Source organism: Callospermophilus lateralis, chromosome 6, assembly GCF_048772815.1.
Source record: "Callospermophilus lateralis isolate mCalLat2 chromosome 6, mCalLat2.hap1, whole genome shotgun sequence".
NCBI classification, from domain to species: domain Eukaryota; kingdom Metazoa; phylum Chordata; class Mammalia; order Rodentia; family Sciuridae; genus Callospermophilus; species Callospermophilus lateralis.
Genome location: NC_135310.1, coordinates 49,849,010 through 49,868,639, shown reverse-complemented (window position 1 = coordinate 49,868,639; position 19,630 = coordinate 49,849,010). Strand labels below are relative to the sequence as shown.

The 19,630-nt window shown below is 36.1% G+C and overlaps 1 protein-coding gene across 3 annotated transcripts in view; it reads left to right on the top strand.

Annotated features, from left to right (window-relative positions):
* The window catches only part of Dse (dermatan sulfate epimerase), a 60,070-nt gene extending 41,788 nt beyond the window's left edge, over positions 1 to 18,282 (top strand). For 2 of the 3 annotated variants that reach the window (XM_076859820.2, XM_076859819.2), the window contains exons 3-6: positions 8,490 to 8,743; positions 11,005 to 11,244; positions 13,436 to 13,643; positions 15,773 to 18,282. In XM_076859820.2, the coding sequence (XP_076715935.1) occupies positions 8,490 to 8,743; positions 11,005 to 11,244; positions 13,436 to 13,643; positions 15,773 to 17,534 (2,464 nt within the window). In that variant the 3' untranslated portion in view covers positions 17,535 to 18,282. Of the gene's footprint in view, positions 1 to 8,489; positions 8,744 to 11,004; positions 11,245 to 13,435; positions 13,644 to 15,772 lie in introns of those variants that run through there. The other variant, XM_076859821.2, reaches the window with a different exon arrangement.
* The last annotated feature ends 1,348 nt before the right edge of the window (positions 18,283 to 19,630 follow it).

Below are 19,630 nucleotides of genomic sequence, written 5' to 3'. Positions count from 1 at the left end.
TTTAAAATATGCTGGTCAAAAGCCATTAGTTCTTCTCACAATCTGTAGTTTGAAAGCCCTGCCCAACATGCTTCCTTTCTAGAGAATCCCTTATGATAACCCTGTTGAACATCTCCCAGGAGGGGACTCCACCACACTTTGAATGGCCTCTTTATTCTATAATTCTAGTGTTTATAATGCTTATTCCCAAAATACACTGGGAAGCATCCTTTTTTCATTAAGAAGGAGTGAAAGTCAGTAATTAATAATTACATTTCAGGTTTCCAGAGCTGAATGCAATAAACTCTGTGGCATATTATTTCCTACTGATGCCCAGAATAAAATCAGTTGCAGTCTGTCTGCTGTTTTAGAAAGTCCCCGAACTTCAAAAACTTATATGTACAACCTCAACAAAACCATTAAAAAGAATATTATAAATTAAATTTATTTTGTTTTATTTAGTACTGGAGATTGACCCAGGGCCACTTTACCACTGAGCTATATCCACAGCCCTTTTTTATTTTATTTTTATTTTTTTTATTTTGAGATTGGGATCTCACTAAGTTGCTAAGGCTGGCCCTGGACTTGCAATCCTCCTGCCTCAGTCTTCAGTGTAAAAGAAACTTTGGTAAATATCATAAAGCAGGAATACTGTGAGAGGACTATAAGAGGAAGTAAAATATCATTTGTTGTATCCTTGAATTTTAAGGGGTGCCTCGCTTTGGTTTTGATGTTTTCTTAACTAAGAGAGCAGAGAGATTTAGTGATTTGACTATTATTTTTGCCATTGTTAGAGGGTCATTCATATTTTAAAACTATACCAGGTAATTTTTTCCTCCTTTGCAAGTTATCAGAACGTTGAGGACTACTCTTTAAACAGGGAGTGTCTGAATATTCAGGCAGCAGGAGTTGGGGTACCGGTATTCAAAGGCAGTGACATCAGATTCTTAAAAGTTGGTATATTTGTTGTTAGGGCTATAACTAAGTACCACAGACCAGGGTGGCTTAAAACCATGGAAATTTATTCTCTCACAGTTCTGGAAGCCGGGAGTCTGGACTATGGATGCCAGCAGGGTTGGTTCTTTCTGGAGGCTAGAAGGGAGAAACTGTCTCTTGCTGTCACCTGGCTTCTGGTGATGGCACACAGTTCTTGGTATTCCTTGGCTTAGAGTTACACCATCTCTCTTTTTCTCACTCTTACACGAATATGTTGTCATTTTCTATGCAATATAGTTCTGTTGCATTTTACAGATTTTAACTTTAATGAGATTAATATTTTTTTGTTTAAATAATTTGCCTATTTAAACAAGGCAGAAGCTATGGACAGGTGAACCATTTTGTATACTATGATGACTTCAATTTTTGTCCTCTTTATTTTCTCTAGGATTAATACTAGCTTTTTGTTGTTGTTGTTTTATTTGCTTCGTGTTCTACCATACATTTAGCACTGTTACCAACCAGACTCACAGTCGGTTATAAGGATCTTCTCTAAGAAGGCATTCTTCATAAGACCTTTCTTAACTGCGTCTTCTTGAGGGGACTGCCACAGCCTTTTGACTTGCTTTGATCTAGGTTTCTTGAGTGCTGGCTTTGCTGTAAAGCCCTTGCCTTGTTTTTTTCTCTCGTATTGGATCCCTTGTGCCGTGAGTTCATGTTGTTTTATTTATTTATTTTTTTGATATACATTGTAATTTTGGTAGAGAAATTCTCCAATGCTTTCTAGAGGAAGAGTTTACGAGAGGTCATTGAGACCTTGGATGTTTCTCTGTGTTTGTTAACTGCGCCCTTAGTTCCAATGGTAGTCTGACTGGGTATGGAATTATAGCTCAGAAATTGTCTCCAAGTTTCGGAGACATGGGTCTATAGTATTCTAGCTTCTAGTGTTGCTATTGAGATGTCTGATTCCATTCTGATTGCTGGTGCTTTGAATGAAACCTGATATTTTACTCTGAAGCTTCTGGTTCTTTTCTGTGTCACATTATAGGATGATAGTTCTTGGTTTGGAATGGGTCTGTTTTCATCCATGTGCTTGGTGTTTGGTGAATTTTTTCAATCTGGAACTTCAGGCCCTAGGAAATTAGCTCTAGGAAATCTTAGCTCTAGGAAATTTTCTGGAGACAGTTGTATTTCTTCTTCTTTTTTTCTCCCTTTCTTTTTCATTTTCTTTCTTCTTTCTTTGTTGTTCTCTTCTTGCTCAGATATTTACCTGCTTTTCTTTCCTCTCCTATTATCTTTTTCATTCTCATTTTTCTGCTTTCTCAAGATTTCTTCAACCTTCCCTCAACCTTTCTATTGAGCCTACCTTCTTATTGTTTGGTTTTCAAGGGCCTATTTTGTGTCTCAAGGGCTATTCTTTCTTTCTTTCTGTTTTGAAATTTTTTTCTACCTTCATGAATTAATTTCTCCCCAGATACATTAATCAGGTTACTCATTTGGGTCTCTTTTTGTTTTTGTTTTTTTGGGTTTTGTACCAGGGATTAAACCTAGGGACACTTAATCACTGAGCCACATCCCCAGCCCATTTTATTTTTAATTTTGAGACAGAGTCTTGCCAAGTTGTTCATGGCCTTGCTAAATCAATGAGCCTGGCTTTGAACTTGTGATCCTTCTGCCTCAGTCTCTGGAGCCGCTGGGAATACAGGCATGTGCTACTGCACCCAGCTCTCTTCACGTTTAATATGGGATTTCCTCAAATTTCTGGTAGTTCTTGACTACAGTCTACCTTTATATACAAATACGTTTTTATGTTAGTTTCCTGTTGTTGATGTAACAAGTTACCACACACTTCACTGATTTATCTTACAGTTCCAGAGAAGTCTAACGTGGGTCTCATTGGGCTAAAAGTCAGATGTTAGTTGGGCTATATTCTTTTCTGGAGGCTCTAGTGCAGGATGCTTTTTCTAGTTTCTAGAGGCACACACATTCCTTTGCTCATGGCTCCCTTCCTCTTCCTTCAAAGCCTACAGTGTTACATCTCTGGTCGCCTCCATTATCACGTCTCGTCTCTCACCACAGCCAAGAAGAGTTGCTTTCAAAGCTGCATGTGATTACATTGGGCCCACCTGGAAAATATAAGTAATCTTCCATCACAAGGTCCTTAATTATATCTACAAAATTCTTTTTGCCGTGGAAGTTAATATATGTATAGACATTTTTGAGGAGAACTTTATTCTGCCTATTTCAGGTTCTAAATGGTTGGTTGTCTACCTTGTGAATGGGGGCTAGGGGATGCATTTTGACCTCATTAGAAGGTTGATGACAATTTGACTAAACCTTTCTCCCGAACATACCTGATGTCAGGATGTTAAGATCTTTAGTCATAACTTTGCCCTTCCTGTATCAGGCTAGGTTTGAAATGGATGATATGTTTTTGATACTGTATACTAGGAAGTTTATATTGAATTTTAAAAGATATACATAAATACATACAAATTTATACAATTATTACAGTTTACTAATTACAGTCAGAGCCAACATTTATGTTTCCTTCCCTGAAAGGGCTAGACACCTTTAATCATACTGGCTATTCTTGCATATTTAATTTTTTCTTACAATGGTATTAACTACTTCCAGGTATGGTTTCTTAGTTGATCACTGGATAATTACTCGTACAATCACAGGCTGAAGTAATGGTATTAATCAGCTGCCTAGATGAACTTTTTGAAACATATTTTGTTTTACATTTTACACATGTAAATGTAAAACATGTCTACATATAAAATACTAAGCTATTTTTTTGAAATGGGCAAAAATGATTTGATTATGCTTATGCAAACAGTATAGGCAAATCTGGGTTATTCTCGTTGGTCACATTTCTAGGTTTTAGAATTCTTTTTATCATAAGAGATTCTTTCAGAATTTGAGATAGGAATTTGATAGATAAGCCTGCTTTTAACCCTAATTCTTTGAGCTGTGCCATTCTGCCAAGACCAAGATCTTGTTAACAAAGTTGATTAATTTTCCTTATCATGTTTCTTCCTCATACCCTTTCTGGGCAAACACCAGCCCAAAGCACACTTGACCAGTTAAAAGGGATTATGCTTTTAAATGCTGTTTGATTTCACTTAGATAGATGGTTGAGGATAGAATTCTTGGATATTTGGGCAAGAGGACTTCATGTCAGTGGATTAAACATTGGAATAATGACGTGACAGTACCTTTCCCATTTAACAGCACTACTCTCATTTTATTCTCAATAACATGGCACATTTTGACACTTGGATTAATTCTTTTTGTCTACAAATAATGGAACGCTTTCCATTTAAGTAAACGAATATTCCTTTTAGTTTTTATATTTTAAAATTGGGACATGGAATTAATAGCATTAAAATGAAATTAAGTGGTAGTGTTCTGCTATCTTACATCTAGTGATATACTAAATATAGAAATATAGATTTTGGAAGAAAATGATCTTTTATATTTTGGGCTCATAAATTATTTTCCTTGAAGATACTGATCAACTTCCATTTATTATACTGTTACCTTTCTAGCAATTTCCCAAATAGGAAAAGTAGTTTTGCCCCCAAAGTAAATCTTGAAATAAGAGCACATTGTATATGTCTATTCCTCTAGCTCTGGCCACCATCAAAGATAAAACTGGACACTAATTAAAGTGGTAAGGACATATTTAAACCAGTAATAACTATTTCAGTGTGGAAAGGAGTCCAGTGTAAGTGGAACTGAACTTTAACTTGTATAGAAGTGATACACAATTTAAAGGGAGAACAAAGGAATGCGGGGGGACCAGGCAGGGTTTTAGTAGGACTAAGGAAGTGAAAATTTCAAAGGTTGATCACTGTGCCTGCGGTTGGGACACTGTGTCTGCTGGATGGCAATTATTGAAAGTAGGGTTCTATCCTCCCACAGACTGGGAGACAAGAGACCCTGTCTTCAAATAGGGCACTTTGGCAGGAACAAAGAGTACATTTTTTTTGGAGGCTTGATTTTCTCAGGCAGGCACTTTCAGGAACAAAAGGGTCATCTTAGGGATATGACCTTGAGACGTTAGAAACTATTACAGTGTTTTTTCAAACCTTTGTAGATCAAGGTCAGGTCAAGAGCCAGAGAAAAGAAGGCTCAGAGGAGCCTGGATGGAGTTGAGTCAAGGAGAGAGTCTTTGTCCTCAGCTAATGTGGCAGAAGGTTCTGGGCATGCAGGTGAGATCCACCATCCCCCAGGCCAGCTCTCCCTGGAGTGTCTTTGGAGCCCTGAGCTCATCAGAGGTCTGTGGGGAGGGAGAGACTTGTTTTGGGAACTCTGTGATTGGTTTCACAGGTTCCTGGGGTGGATCCTGAGCAGCCATATGAACACAAAATGGTGGTAACTTCTACTGTGTGGTCCTCTTCTCATATTTCATGTCTGGTGTCATGAAAATCTCAGGGGTTAGAATACTATTAGATTTCTGCAGAAATACTTTCCGCTTGCCTCTTGGTAGGTCCCTTAACTCTGGCACTTTCTTCTTCTGGATTCTTATTATAACCTTGGTGACTTTGAAAGCACAGTGCTTCTCCTCAGGAAGAAGTAAAGACAGTATAGATTCAGATAGTTCTGGATTCCATCCTTGGCTTCGGCATGTAAATTAACTATACCATCTTGAACCAAATTACTTTTCTATCCAGATTCTCTTCTCACCATCTATAAAATGTGGATGTAATACCGAATGAGGGTTGTGAAGAAGAAATAAAGTATGTAATGGCTAACATACTGTGTGTTTAATAAACGTGAAGTACAACCTCTCCCTTTACTTGTAGCGATAAATCCTGTATTTTGCTTTGCAATGACAAAGCCAGTTCTAGTCACCTGATCAGACACCTTGAATATGCAAACCAGACTGGAGTTTAACTGAACATGCTACTTGCATTACTCAGCACCTATTCCAAAACCTCCATATTGCAGCTCACTCTGCTTGTGGCAAATTACTGTCAAGGCCCCAGTGTGCTTCCCAGGAAAGGCCACAGGTTAGAAATCCACTTCCTGATTAGGCTAAATTTATAGGAATGGCTTACAAAATTTAACTGACAGCTGGGCACAGTGGCATACACCTGTAATCCCAGCAGGTTGGGAGGCCGAGGCAGGAGGATCGCAACTTCAAAGCCAGCCTCAGCTAAAAGCAAGGCACTAAGCAACTCAGTGACACCCTGTCTCTAAATAAAATGCAAAATAGGGCTGAGGATGTGGTCCAGTGCCCCTGAGTTAAATCCCTGTTCTTTCCCCCCAAAAAGATTTAACTGACATTTAACTTTCATAGTTATTTTTCACATGTAAAATGGAGTGGGGGGAGATGAATTACTTTCGCCTTAGTCGTGGTTTTAAAAGGAGATATAATACACAATTATCCTAACTTCTTGGAAGTTGATTCAAATACAAAGGCATATGGTTGAAAGTTGAAGGACTTTCTCTCAGGTTGCTACCTTCAGGAGACTTTCGGATTTTAAAAACAGAGTTGACCTTACTTTGGCATATTTTGATGGTGTTTCTGTGTGGACACTGCAGGCCGAGGAGTGGTAGTGACCCTTAGAGACAGTTGCAATGAAGCTAGCTGATATGGAGTTGAGGCTACGCTGTTTAAGTTTGTAGTTAGGAGTTTCTGAAGAGTTCACTGTTATGTTCTGAATTTAAATATGTAATTCTTATTTCATTTTCTCTAAAATTTATAGTTCTGGAACTATCTTGGTGTCTAGAATCAGATTTTTATAAACAAATTTTCTATTTTATGATTTTATAAGTAAATATATTCTAAGTTTATAAAACTGTACTATATAATATTCTGAAAATGAAAAAAAAAAAAAAGAAAGAAAGAAGTGGATCATTTTGGTTTAGTTCTCCCGGAAAGATTTAACAAATTGTAATTCCTCATTTAAACACACTTTAAAAATTACAAATTTAGAATATAGAATATATTTTCAGAATATATCCACATATGGAAAAGCCTGGTATAAAATTGTTAGTTTCTGCAAAGTGCTAGAAATAGGACTAATAGCCATAATATATTATAAAGAGAGTTGAGTTATCCCATTAATTCTAGTAGTTAGTATATACTGTTGATTAACTTAAATTAGTATTAGTTATCTCTTGGCACCACTTATATTCTAAATGGTAATTTCTTTTATTCTGAGTATTTGTTTTAAAATTACTGTCTCAATGAAGTAGACAGGTGCTGTGGATTGAACTGTATCCCCCCTGAATTCATTTTGAAGTCCTAGTTAACCAGCAATGTGGACATATTTGAAGATGGGACCTTTAGGAGATTAGATTTAGATGAGGTTAGGTTTAGATGAGTTTACCAGACTGAGGCCCTTGTGAGAAGAGACATCAAGAACTTGCTCTATCTCCCTGTATTCATATACTTAGGAAAGCCACGTGGAGCACACAGCAAGACAGAGGCTGGCCATTTTTACAAGTCAGGAAGAGTGTTCTCATCCAAACCTGATTTATGCTGGCACCCTAGTCTCAGACTTCTACCTCACAGAATTGTGAGAAGATACTTTTTTGTTGGTTAAGCCACCTTGTCTGTGTCATTTTGTTATAGCAGTTTGACTCTATAAAACTTCCAGTAATAATATTCTATGGACTTTATAATACTAAAAATTAATATTTTGATAGGTAATTGTTTTCTATAAATGATTTTTATTAAAACTATATGAAAAATTTTAAGATGCAGTCATTTGAACATTAATAAATATATATATATATATATATATTTATTATTGTGTGGCCTGCATTAAAGGAAGTAAAAGAAAGATCATTCACAATCAGAACTAAAATGAATTATCCATAAAATATTTGCAAAATATTTTAGTGAGTCAGACAAAAATTTGGCTGCCTAGTAAATGACACTGTAATACTTCACAGGTCAGCTTTTAGACTTCACTGAAAGGTATTCGAAGGACCTTAATAGCAGTGCAGTTTATGGGAAATAATGGAAATATAGAAATTCTGAGGTAGAATCAGAACCCACTTACATTAGCCTTTTAGCCAGTCTTCCCATTGTGGTGTTAACCATGTAAGTCTATCTATAGTGAGAGGTCTTGGGCTGTAGATGATCACTTTGACCAGCCATAGGAAATCAGATTGATATTCCTGTTCAACTTTATTAAAAACATAGCCATAAGTTACTTAGAACTGAGAGCCCCTTAGGTAATGGAAAGGAAGGGTTGAGCTCTGGTTGAGCAGATCCTCCAGGGAATTTTGCCTTGCCATTACATGTTCTGTGCTTTGGATCTCTTTGAATATTTTCTACCACCTCTCATCAAGAAGGAAAACACAAAAAGTAAAAATTCTTAAACTTGATGTTGCCATAAGTCTGGGAGAAAAAAAAGTGTTAATTCTAACTTCCATGAGTCATACTTTATGCCTCTGTCTTATGTGGAAGGAAGTCAATTCTATGTCATTAAAACCTCTTGGATTATCTCTGCATTTGTGCCCTGTAGTTCTGCAAAATAGACACTTATGAAGAGTGCTGAAAGCTGAGCCCTAGTGCACTCATTTATGTATTTCATTTTTCTTTGCAGGTTGGTGAAAGATGCTCCTTGGGATGAAGTCCCACTTGCTCACTCCCTGGTTGGTTTTGCCACTGCTTATGACTTCTTATACAACTACCTGAGCAAGACACAACAGGAGAAGTTTCTTGAAGTGATTGCCAATGCCTCAGGATATATGTATGAAACTTCATACAGGAGAGGATGGGGATTTCAATACCTGCACAATCATCAGCCCACCAACTGCATGGCTTTGCTCACAGGAAGCCTAGTTCTGATGAATCAAGGTGTGTGTGATCACATCATGGCCAAGGTGATGCCTGACCTGACATCAGTCATCATTGCCATGTAGTGAGCAAAGCATTTTTATAACTCTTCTTAGGTACATGTTCATACTTGTATCCTAACTAAACCTGTGAAATGAAGTAATACTCAGGGCATCTCTTAGTTAATTAAAGGATATACCTTCCTTAATTTCTGCTAGTTATATTAGCCTGTATGGTACTTAATTATGACTTGTAATCATTCCAGGCCATATCCTTACAGTATAGAGTCAGTGACAAATATTCATTTTGACAGTGAAGTTAGCCAGTCTGGAATAAATGAAGGTCTTACTTGAAATAAATATTCCTAGCACACAGATGTGACTCATAACTTCACTATTCTTGTTTTTTTTTTTCTCTAAAGACTTTAAGCAACCAGACTAGATTGTTTAAGTCAAAATTAGAAAGAACTTTTGTGGATTGTTTAGCTACTTTGCATTAACATACTACATACTTCCCAATGCCACATTTTCTTTGTTCTTGTAGCTAACGGAATTATAGCTCCTTTGAAAATCTAGAAATGATTGAGATTGTATTTAAGAAAAAGAGCTTTTAAGATCCCAGTGAATTATTAGAATACTAAATATGTAATTGGAGCTTGGAAATCTAAAAGAATTTAACTCTTGTTTATACTCCCCATAAGAATTACTCAGCATTTTATAGATTCTTCAACAACAGATTTTACCCAAATCTGGTTTTCTCCCTTATCATATCAACCAACTATTGCTTTTAAATTAAGTCTTAGGAAAAAAGAAATCTTCCTTTAACAACAATATCCGTACCTTGTACTAACAGAGATCTGTAGTTTACAAAGTATTTTAGTGGACATTGCCTGAAAGGGATTTTTGAAAAGAACAAACCAGGAAAATCAGGTAATGTGGTATCCAAGGAGCAGTGGCCTGGTTTTAGGCCATTAGTCATATTGGTACCTACATGGAAACGGAGATGGAGAAGGAAGACACAGAGGAAAAAGAGAAAAGAAAAGATAATGATGATTGGAATTTTAAATTCAAATGACAAAGGATGGAACTAGAAAAGTATTGAGAAGACTGCCATGTCCGGTACAGAGCTGGGTGGCAAAAGGAGTCAAGGGACATTTAGTAGTCACCCCTGTACAGCCAGGCCTGCAAGCATGCTGTCTCTGTGAGTTGGGGGCCAGGTCATAGCCTGGGGCCTGGGGTTAGACCCAGAGCTAATGGCATCTGGAGTTCTGGAAGTCCTCACACCTGACACACCACATAGACCATGGTAAAGTCCTAGGTTTGGATCAAAGTTCTGTTCATTTTGTGTCATGTGCCACAGGTTTGGAGCAAGGCACCCTTCCTGTAGTTTTGGGGTAACAAGGCTTAACTGAGTCCTTAAAAGAATTAAGAAAGATTTTTTTTTCAGTGCTGAGTAAATTATAGATGCTGTAGAAATGTAAACAGTTCTTACTTTTGTCTAAATGTAAGAATTCTTGAAAGCTAGCATTTCTGTGTCCAAAAGATTTTATAAGATGTTTTAGATTTTGAATTTTCAGTGGGGAGATTGAGAAATTTAACTGGTTAAAAAAGTAGTTGAACAAATGTAACTGGTTAAAAAAGTAGTTGAACAAAGTCATGTAGCTCACTTTTGGCAGACTCAGGACTCACACTTTAATTTTTTTTTTTCACCATTAGATTTCCATTCCAGTGATTTCTCAGCTCCACAGTGCTTCCTTTTCAAATTCTGTGAAATCTAAAAGCACATAGTAATGAGAGACTGTCTTCTAATGACAGGACAAAATGGTCTACCATTTATAGTATGCTGTATCTTGTTACAAATTCTATAAAATAACACTAAGTTTTACAAAGTGGTAACTTTAAAAAATATTTTCAGGCATTTTTTAGGAAAATTGAATAAGAGTCTCAATGTACAAATCTTAATCTCACAAAGTGACATGCCCTTTGTGATCTTATACATGAGGTAGTTTTAGTTTACTGATGATTGGGAAATTACTTGATATTTAAGGTTTTATTTTCATTTAATTGATAAATGACTTGTGTTCAAGAACTTTTTAACTCACATCATGGACTCACTACAAACCTGGATTAAGAGGGTATTGTTTATAATGTGAATGAGAGGTTTATCATATAATTTGTAATAATACAAACTGGTCAGATAACTCAGGTTAGTATTTGGTCATGTTTTTGTTTATGCTTTGTTACAGTCTTTTGTCATTGTTTGCATGTGTTTTCATCCTTCAGGGTACCTCCAGGAAGCCTACTTATGGACCAAACAAGTTCTGACCATCATGGAGAAATCTCTAGTCTTACTCCGGGAAGTGACAGATGGCTCCCTCTATGAAGGAGTTGCTTATGGCAGCTATACCACTAGATCACTCTTCCAGTATATGTTTCTTGTTCAGAGGCACTTTGACATCAACCACTTTGGCCATCCATGGCTCAAACAACACTTTGCATTTATGTACAGAACCATCTTGCCAGGTATAGTGAGGATTCAGAAGTGGGAAAATGTTACACAGTTATAATTTTTTTCTGATTCTGAAAATGAGCTAGGCAAAGAAAAGAAATGAGGTTTCTTATGCTGAGATTTAAAGTGATTATTTGTTTAAAAATCAAATAAAATTTTGAATTTAAAAGCTGCATATGGGTAAAGCACTTTGAGCCAACATGAGGTTTTATGATTTAGGTATTATAAAGGTTGGAGCATAATGGATCAAATATAATATCTAGTCCCCACAGTTTTTACATTTTTACACACACATATGTATACACACAAACACACACACACATGTATTTGAGTATTCATAAACTCATTTTTATGAATCTAATAAAATATTAACATTAAGGATTAAATGTCAGTTTTCCTTTTTCTATGATCCCTGATCAATCCCATTGTAGGTTTTAATTTCTGATCTTTTCTTCAGAACCACATAGACATGATTCAAAATGTATTATACCTACATATTGTGTTGATGATTTATTATTCTTTTTAAAAAAATAAACAGTATAATATATAGAAAATGAAACAAAAGCAACAACTTCTATAAAATTTCCAATTTAATATTGCTGTGTAGTTTGGCCTTGTAAGACAACTGGCTCTAAAATACGTGCCTGGTTGTGCGTGCATGCACATATGTTTTAATTATTATTTCTAGGAGAGCTTTGTAATTCACTTTATTTGTAAAACAGATCTAAGATATTAGAAATAGTTTAGGAGATACATTTTCATCAAGATGGATCTCCCTGCCCCCAGAAAATATAATCTTTATTTGGTAATTCTAGACCTACAACACAAAATACATTATTTAAACCATTTTGCTCTGGTTGAATACAGATGGATTAGAAGCTCCTTAATTGGATTAGTTATCAAAAAATGCTGTGAACAAAATAATCATTTTAATATTTAGTTTAGACTTACATTCACAGCCTATTCTCTATTGCTTATTCTTAGACGTACAGGAGAGGCTGTCTTGCAGTTCATCTTGGTAAACAAAGTCCTTCTAAAGAAAGGGGTCTCTAAGAGGTCCCAGTGCTTTTTGTAATTTGAGCAGAGTTCTAATAGACAGCCATTTTAGGCTGAGTCTAAGGGCTTGAGTCTACCCTGAGCTGTGCTTGTGGCTACTTCCTAAACTGGAAAAGACAATAGGAACATAAAGGGAGCATTTACATGTTTGTGTTTATTAATTCAATAAACTTTTATTGAACACCTATATGCCAGGCATTGGACTAGGCAGGGGATTTAAAGAGAAATAAAATAATTCTCTCCTTCAAGGAGCTCACAGACTTGATGTGATCTTTGTACTATCACATTTTATGCTAAAATTTACTTGGAAAAGCATTTACTAGTTGATTAGAAGGAGAAATTATTAGCTGTGAATTATATAAATACAATCATGATGGCATTTTTAAAAGAATTCTGTGTTTTAGCAATCTGTTCTCCACTGCAATCTCCTTTTTGCTACAGTTGATAGTCTGGATTCTGGTGATGGTTATTCTTATCTGGCCCAGAGTTTTCTCCCAGTCTTCTTTTTCAAGAGTACCTGGAACATATCTGTTCTTCTTTTTCTTCCTTCCTTAATCCAATAACAATTCTTTGCTTGATGATCCTTGCATTTTCTACTTCTTTAACTTCCAGCAGTACATAAACAGATTCCAACAGAATCTTTTCTGGGAGTTAAGTTTTTGTCCTGCATTATATTACTTATATACACTAATTTTATTAGAAATCAAATGGGAGTACTTTGTGTTATTGTCCTGGCCTGGAATGCAAGTTGAGCTGAGGGAGAGCTAGTACTCGTTCCAGGTTCAGGAACTTACTGTGCACAAGAGGATATTCATGCAAAGATGCAAGTATAGTTGTACATAGTATGGATGTTGAAAAATGAACAAAGAGGGTTAAAATGTTTATATACACTAATAAGTGTGACACATTTGTTATCAATGACAAATTGCCACATAACAAATACAAGCTTGCACACAAGATTTATGGAAGAACTTCAGGGGGATTTTGATTTTGATTGATGTGGGATAGAGCATGGACATCATAGTTTTATTTTATCAAGATACACCATTGATTCTAATTTGGAGCTAGGTTTGAAAAATCATTGTTTAGATCTTTATGTGAATATACAGTTTTAAGCTGATCTCAATTCTTTCAAACTTCCTTCCCCAGGGTTTCAAAGAACTGTAGCCATTGCAGATTCAAATTACAACTGGTTTTATGGTCCAGAAAGCCAATTAGTGTTCCTGGATAAATTTGTCATGCGTAATGGCAGTGGAAACTGGCTGGCTGACCAAATCAGAAGGAATCGTGTGGTGGAAGGTCCAGGGACACCATCCAAAGGGCAGCGCTGGTGCACTTTGCACACGGAATTTCTCTGGTATGACACTTTGGGTTGGCTTTAAAGAGAAAAAGTAATGGGGGTGCTATTCATGCTGTGCACTAATTTTTTGCATTTAAAAGGAAATACTAATCTAAAATCCATTTTAAAACTTTCTTCTTCATGTTACCTAAATATGTGCAGCTTTTAGTTTAACTTCCATCACAATATTTGAAACTGCTAGAAACATTTCTTTACATTCAAGATATAATTACACAGTGTAGTTCTTGATTCCCTTGTATTAGAGATGTCTTAGGCCTTTTCTATTTCATAGAAAAGCTTGATTTGATTTGACGTCATTTTTTAAATCATTTAAGAAGAAAGCCACAAAATCTAGTCCAGATTATTCTTATGATCACACGAAAATAAGAAGGTAGTAAAATATTTTGTTTTGTTTTGGTAAATGGAGCATTATAATCTTCTAATAGCAAAGCTGTTCCTAAACTTTCAAAAATGTTTAAAAGTGCTTGACAGTATTTGACAGCTTCACTTTGATAATAAAAGGACCGTGTAATTTTTTTGCCGTAATCTTTTAAGCCCAGAAGGAGAGGCTTGTGTCTCCTTTTTAAAATATTGCCAAATATATTGCTGGCATCCAATAAGTTAAAATCAAAATTACAGGGAACCAGTTAATCATTAATCCCTGATGACTTTCAGGCTATTGAAATTTGCATTCAGCTCCAAAATAAGCTGATTATAGTCTGCTTCTCTTTATTCTTTTTTTCAAAGTTTACACAGTTAAGGAGGGAAAAAAAAGACATTAGAAAAGTGGTAACTATCTAGTTTAACTAGCATTTTAAAACTATTTTCATAGATGAGCTAAATATATTCATGTATAACCATTGAGGATCCTTTGAGGGGTGTGGAATAACTACTTAATAGTAAAAAGAAAGTAATACTTTTACTTACCATGAATATGCAACCAAGAGAGTTCTACAAAGCCAACTATTGGATTCAGATTAATGCTAAATCTAAGCTTAGTTAAAAATCTGCCTTATAGTAATATACAAACCAATCAAAAACTGAGAGAAGGATGGCCAGTTCAGCTTGTATTTGTTAAATCATATCAATTAAGCCAACAGTATACTCAACCTCAGTAGAGACGTGATTTCTGATATCCTGAAACTGAGGCTCTAGAACAACAGATGAAAGGGCAAATCAAAGGGCAATGAGATCAACTGTACCATGAGTGACTGCACTAGGCCAAGTATACAAGAGCTAATAATGTGAGTCCACCTCTCTTTCCTTGAGCAGCAAATCACATGGCTTTGTTGAGACAGTTATCCAAGATCTTCAAAAATAAATATTCCTCTCCATTATTATGTTTGGAGATCTTCCTAATTTAAACAACCTTTGTTCTTAATCACTGTGAAAGTTAATTATTGTATTACTTTAATAATAAACATTTATCATAAATAAAAATTAGAAGTCACTTCTTTTCTAAGAAGCATGGCATTACCTGTAAATTAAAACAAAGTTAAAATAAACCATTAGAGCTGCTCTATCTAGGCAGTAGTTGTCACAATGTTAAACTTGCTAATATTAGATAGTTTCCTGGAATTTCACCCATTTGTGTTTTCAGATGTAATACTGGCCATACATTTTTATCTAATGTGTGAAGTTCCTCCCTATTTTAATTATTTTAGAAAAAAAAAAACATGGAGGAGGAACTGATTTCAAACAAGTCAATAAAATTAGTTCCTGGCAAACAGTTCCTTTAACAATTCTAGGCTTGTTAAGACCCCAGATCCTAACGTGAGTTTCCTAGAAAAGGTGCCTCTTGGCTAGAAATTTGAGTTTGAAATACTTACATCTGTGGGGCCCAGTAGTTTGGGTGGCAGCTCCGAAATTGTCAAGTGAAGAATGTCCATGTAGAAATTATCAACAGAAGTCAGTTAAGTCTCAAATGCAAGGATCACAAATTGTACTCCTCTTCAGTCACCAGAGGTTTACCCTTGTGCATGCCAATTATCTGTGTTTTCAGAAGTGTCCCTAATGCAGTCCACACTGTAGGTGCTCTCACATTTGTGTGTTGTTTCTTCTAGCCACATTACCATGTGGCACCAGTTCTGGTATTATTTTCACTTCCATTGGAAAACCATTTAATTTTTAAAAATTAATCCCCTCAGGTATGATGCCAGCTTGAAATCGGTTCCTCCTCCAGATTTTGGCACCCCTACCCTGCATTATTTTGAAGACTGGGGTGTTGTGACTTATGGAAGTGCACTGCCTGCAGAAGTCAATAGATCTTTCCTTTCCTTCAAGTCAGGAAAACTTGGGGGACGTGCAATATATGACATTGTCCACAGAAACAAATACAAAGAGTGGATCAAAGGATGGAGAAATTTTAATGCAGGACACGAACATCCTGATCAAAACTCATTTACTTTTGCTCCCAATGGTGTGCCTTTCATTACTGAAGCTCTCTATGGGCCAAAATATACCTTCTTCAACAATGTTCTAATGTTTTCTCCAGCTGTGTCAAAGAGCTGCTTTTCTCCCTGGGAGGGTCAGGTCACAGAAGACTGCTCATCAAAATGGTCTAAATACAAGCATGACCTGGCTGCTAACTGTCAGGGAAGAGTGGTTGCAGCAATGGAGAAAGATGGAGTGGTTTTCATCCGAGGGGAAGGTGTGGGAGCTTATAATCCCAGGCTCAACCTAAAGAACATTCAGAGAAATCTGATCCTCCTACATCCACAGCTTCTTCTCCTTGTGGATCAAATACACCTGGGAGAGGAGAGTCCCCTGGAGACGGCAGCAAGTTTCTTCCACAATGTAGATTTTCCCTTTGAGGAGACAGTAGTAGATGGTGTCCATGGGGCTTTCATCAGGCAGCGAGATGGACTCTATAAAATGTACTGGATGGATGATACTGGCTATAGTGAGAAAGCAACTCTTGCCTCAGTGATGTACCCTCGGGGCTATCCCTACAATGGAACAAACTATGTGAATGTCACCATGCATCTCCGAAGTCCCATCACTAGGGCAGCTTACCTCTTCATAGGGCCATCTGTAGATGTTCAGAGCTTCAGCATCCACGGAGACTCTCAGCGACTGGATGTATTCATAGCCACAAGTGAACATGCCTATGCAATTTACCTGTGGACCGGTGAGACCACAGGACAGTCTGCTTTTGCACAGGTCATTGCAGATCGCCAGGAAATTCTGTTTGACTGGAATTCAGCCATCAAGAGCACCACTGTCCCTGAGGTGAAGGACTACACTGCTATTGTGGAACACAACCTGCAGCATTTTAAGCCAGTGTTCCAGCTGCTGGAGAAGCAGATCCTGTCCCGAGTCCGGAACACAGCTAGCTTTAGGAAGACTGCTGAGCGCCTGCTGAGATTTTCAGATAAGAGACAGACTGAGGAGGCCATTGACAGGATTTTTGCCATATCACAGCAACAGCAACAGCAGCAAGGCAAGTCAAAGAAAAACCGAAGATCAGGCAAACGCTATAAATTTGTGGATGCTGTCCCTGATATTTTTGCACAGATTGAAGTCAATGAGAAAAAAATTCGACAAAAAGCTCAGATTTTGGCACAGAAAGAACTACCCATAGATGAAGATGAAGAAATGAAAGACCTTTTAGATTTTGCAGATGTAACATATGAAAAACATAAAAATGGGGCCTTGATGAAAGGCCGGTTTGGACAGGCGCGGATGGTGACAACTAGTCATAGCAGAGCTCCATCGCTGTCTGCTTCTTATACCAGACTGTTCTTGATTCTGAACATTGCGATTTTCTTTGTCATGTTGGCAATGCAGCTGACTTATTTCCAGAGGTCCCAGAGTCTATATGGCCAAAGATGTCTTTATGCGGTCCTTCTAATAGATAGCTGTATTTTATTATGGTTGTATTCGTCTTGTTCCCAGTCACAGTGTTAGCACTGAAGCCATAAAATTGTTTGATCATTTTATGATCACAAAGAGTCTATGCAAAAAAAAAAAAAGCCCCAGTTTGTTAATGAATTTTTTCCCCCTCAGACTCATTTTAGTAAGTTAAGGGAAGACATTTTCATACAAGAAAGCAGAGACATGGAAAAATCAGAATTGGAACAGCAAAGAATTTATCGAAGGAATAAGAATAGCTTGTTTGTCCCCTAGTGTTTTTGGAAGTGTTGGATTTGCTGATTTAGGAGTGATTAAAGTACTACTCTTGAAATAAATAAAAAGCTTGATTTTTAAATATTTTTTCTTAAGGTAAATAAAAAAAAGGTTTAGAAATAATTGGGTTTTATAATTATTAATTTAAATTTAATGCTGTTAGCAATTTCCAGATATACCAAATCATGTAATTCCAAGAATTATAAGAAATGAGTGACAGGATTTGTCATTATTGGAACTGGATATCTATTCATATAATAGAAAAAATGATAGCAGAAGATCATTAGAAACTTAAAACTTGTTTCCAGTAGGAAACCTATACACAAAATCTCCTTGATGATGTTGTCTCTGCAAGCATATATTGGTTGCTTTTATACATTTGTTGATTTTTCAATAAATAAGACAATTACAGACAACTTAATATTGTATTTCCTTCTATGGAAAATTCTTTTAGACCCAATGACTAAACTTTTCAAAATAAAGTATTTTATATCCTGAATTTTAATACCAAAGAATATAGGGAGTCTAATCTGGATATGATTCTTAATGTTTTTTAATAGAAAACTTTCTTCAAGTTTATTTTGCTAAATAAACAGATCATAATTGTGATTTTTCTCTAGTGTTTTCTTCTGTGTAACGGGTTACATTCAAAATGAATTCACATTTTCTGAAATCTTTGAGGTGGGATTTTTGTTTGGACATGCATTCATTAAACTTATAAAGTAGTATTTGATTCAAAAGAAGTAATTTCTCTGTTTATTGACTTTTCTGTTGTTTAAACATATTAACATTTAAAACAACAGCCAACATCTGATATTTAAATAACACCAACTCAGAAAAAAACTCCTGTGAGTACCTCTGCAGTTCTAATTTTGACCTATTTACAAAGAGAAAACATAAGTTTGACTTTTATCTATGCTTCCCTCATTATATGTGGAATCTAGAAAATGACTTCTGCGGAAGCATTTTTTCTCTTTCATGGAAAGTCTCTGGGGAGGATGTCATTACACACTGTTTAAAAGAATAATGTTTTCAAAAGAATAATGCTTCCGTTTGTCCTGCATGGATGCTCTTACTGGGATTCAAACTTGCTTTATGTGACAGATTCTCCGTTTACTTAACCTCATTCAACATTCTTTTCTTCTACTCTTTCCCATTCAGAAAGATGAACTGTTTGAAATGATCAAAAGGAAATTTTGAAAAAAAAAAGGGGGGGAGGCGGGATTACTCTTTGAGGCTACAGGCAAACCTGGTCTCAGATCCAAAACTCAGGCAAACTGTAATGGAAATGAACTGTGCAAGAGAGTGCCAAGTCCAGTTTTTCTTTTGTTTTCGTTAGGTAAAGGCTAGACAGGCATGACCCATTCTAACACATTACCTCATTTTAAAAGTGATTTTTTAAAATATGGTAATCATGTATCTTTAAAGCAAAATGAATTAAAATTACATGGGGTTTTCTTTCCCTCCTTATAATGAATGTAATATTTTTCTCACTTAAAAAATTTTCTTCAGGCAGTAATTTTAAATGGGTAAGTGAAAAATAATGCTAGGACAAATCACAGTTCTTCATAATGAGATGTGTTTCCTATCAGGGATGGTACATGTTTGAGTAAAACTAAGGAACTCTTTGTGTCTTCAAGAAACCCAAGCAATATTAAAACTCCCTTGAAACTGAGTAATCAATTATGAAATCTGTTTCTGTGTTGCTCACTATGAAAGGAGCATTTCAAGTTCATTGGCTAGTATATGAGCTGTTGTTTAGGGGATTGGCAGGAATTTTAGTCCTCGCCTTAAACAAAATGTGAGCATGATTAGCTACAGAGCTGTTTTATGTAGTGGGAGTAACATATTCCCTTGTTTGTAACCAATTAACTTAT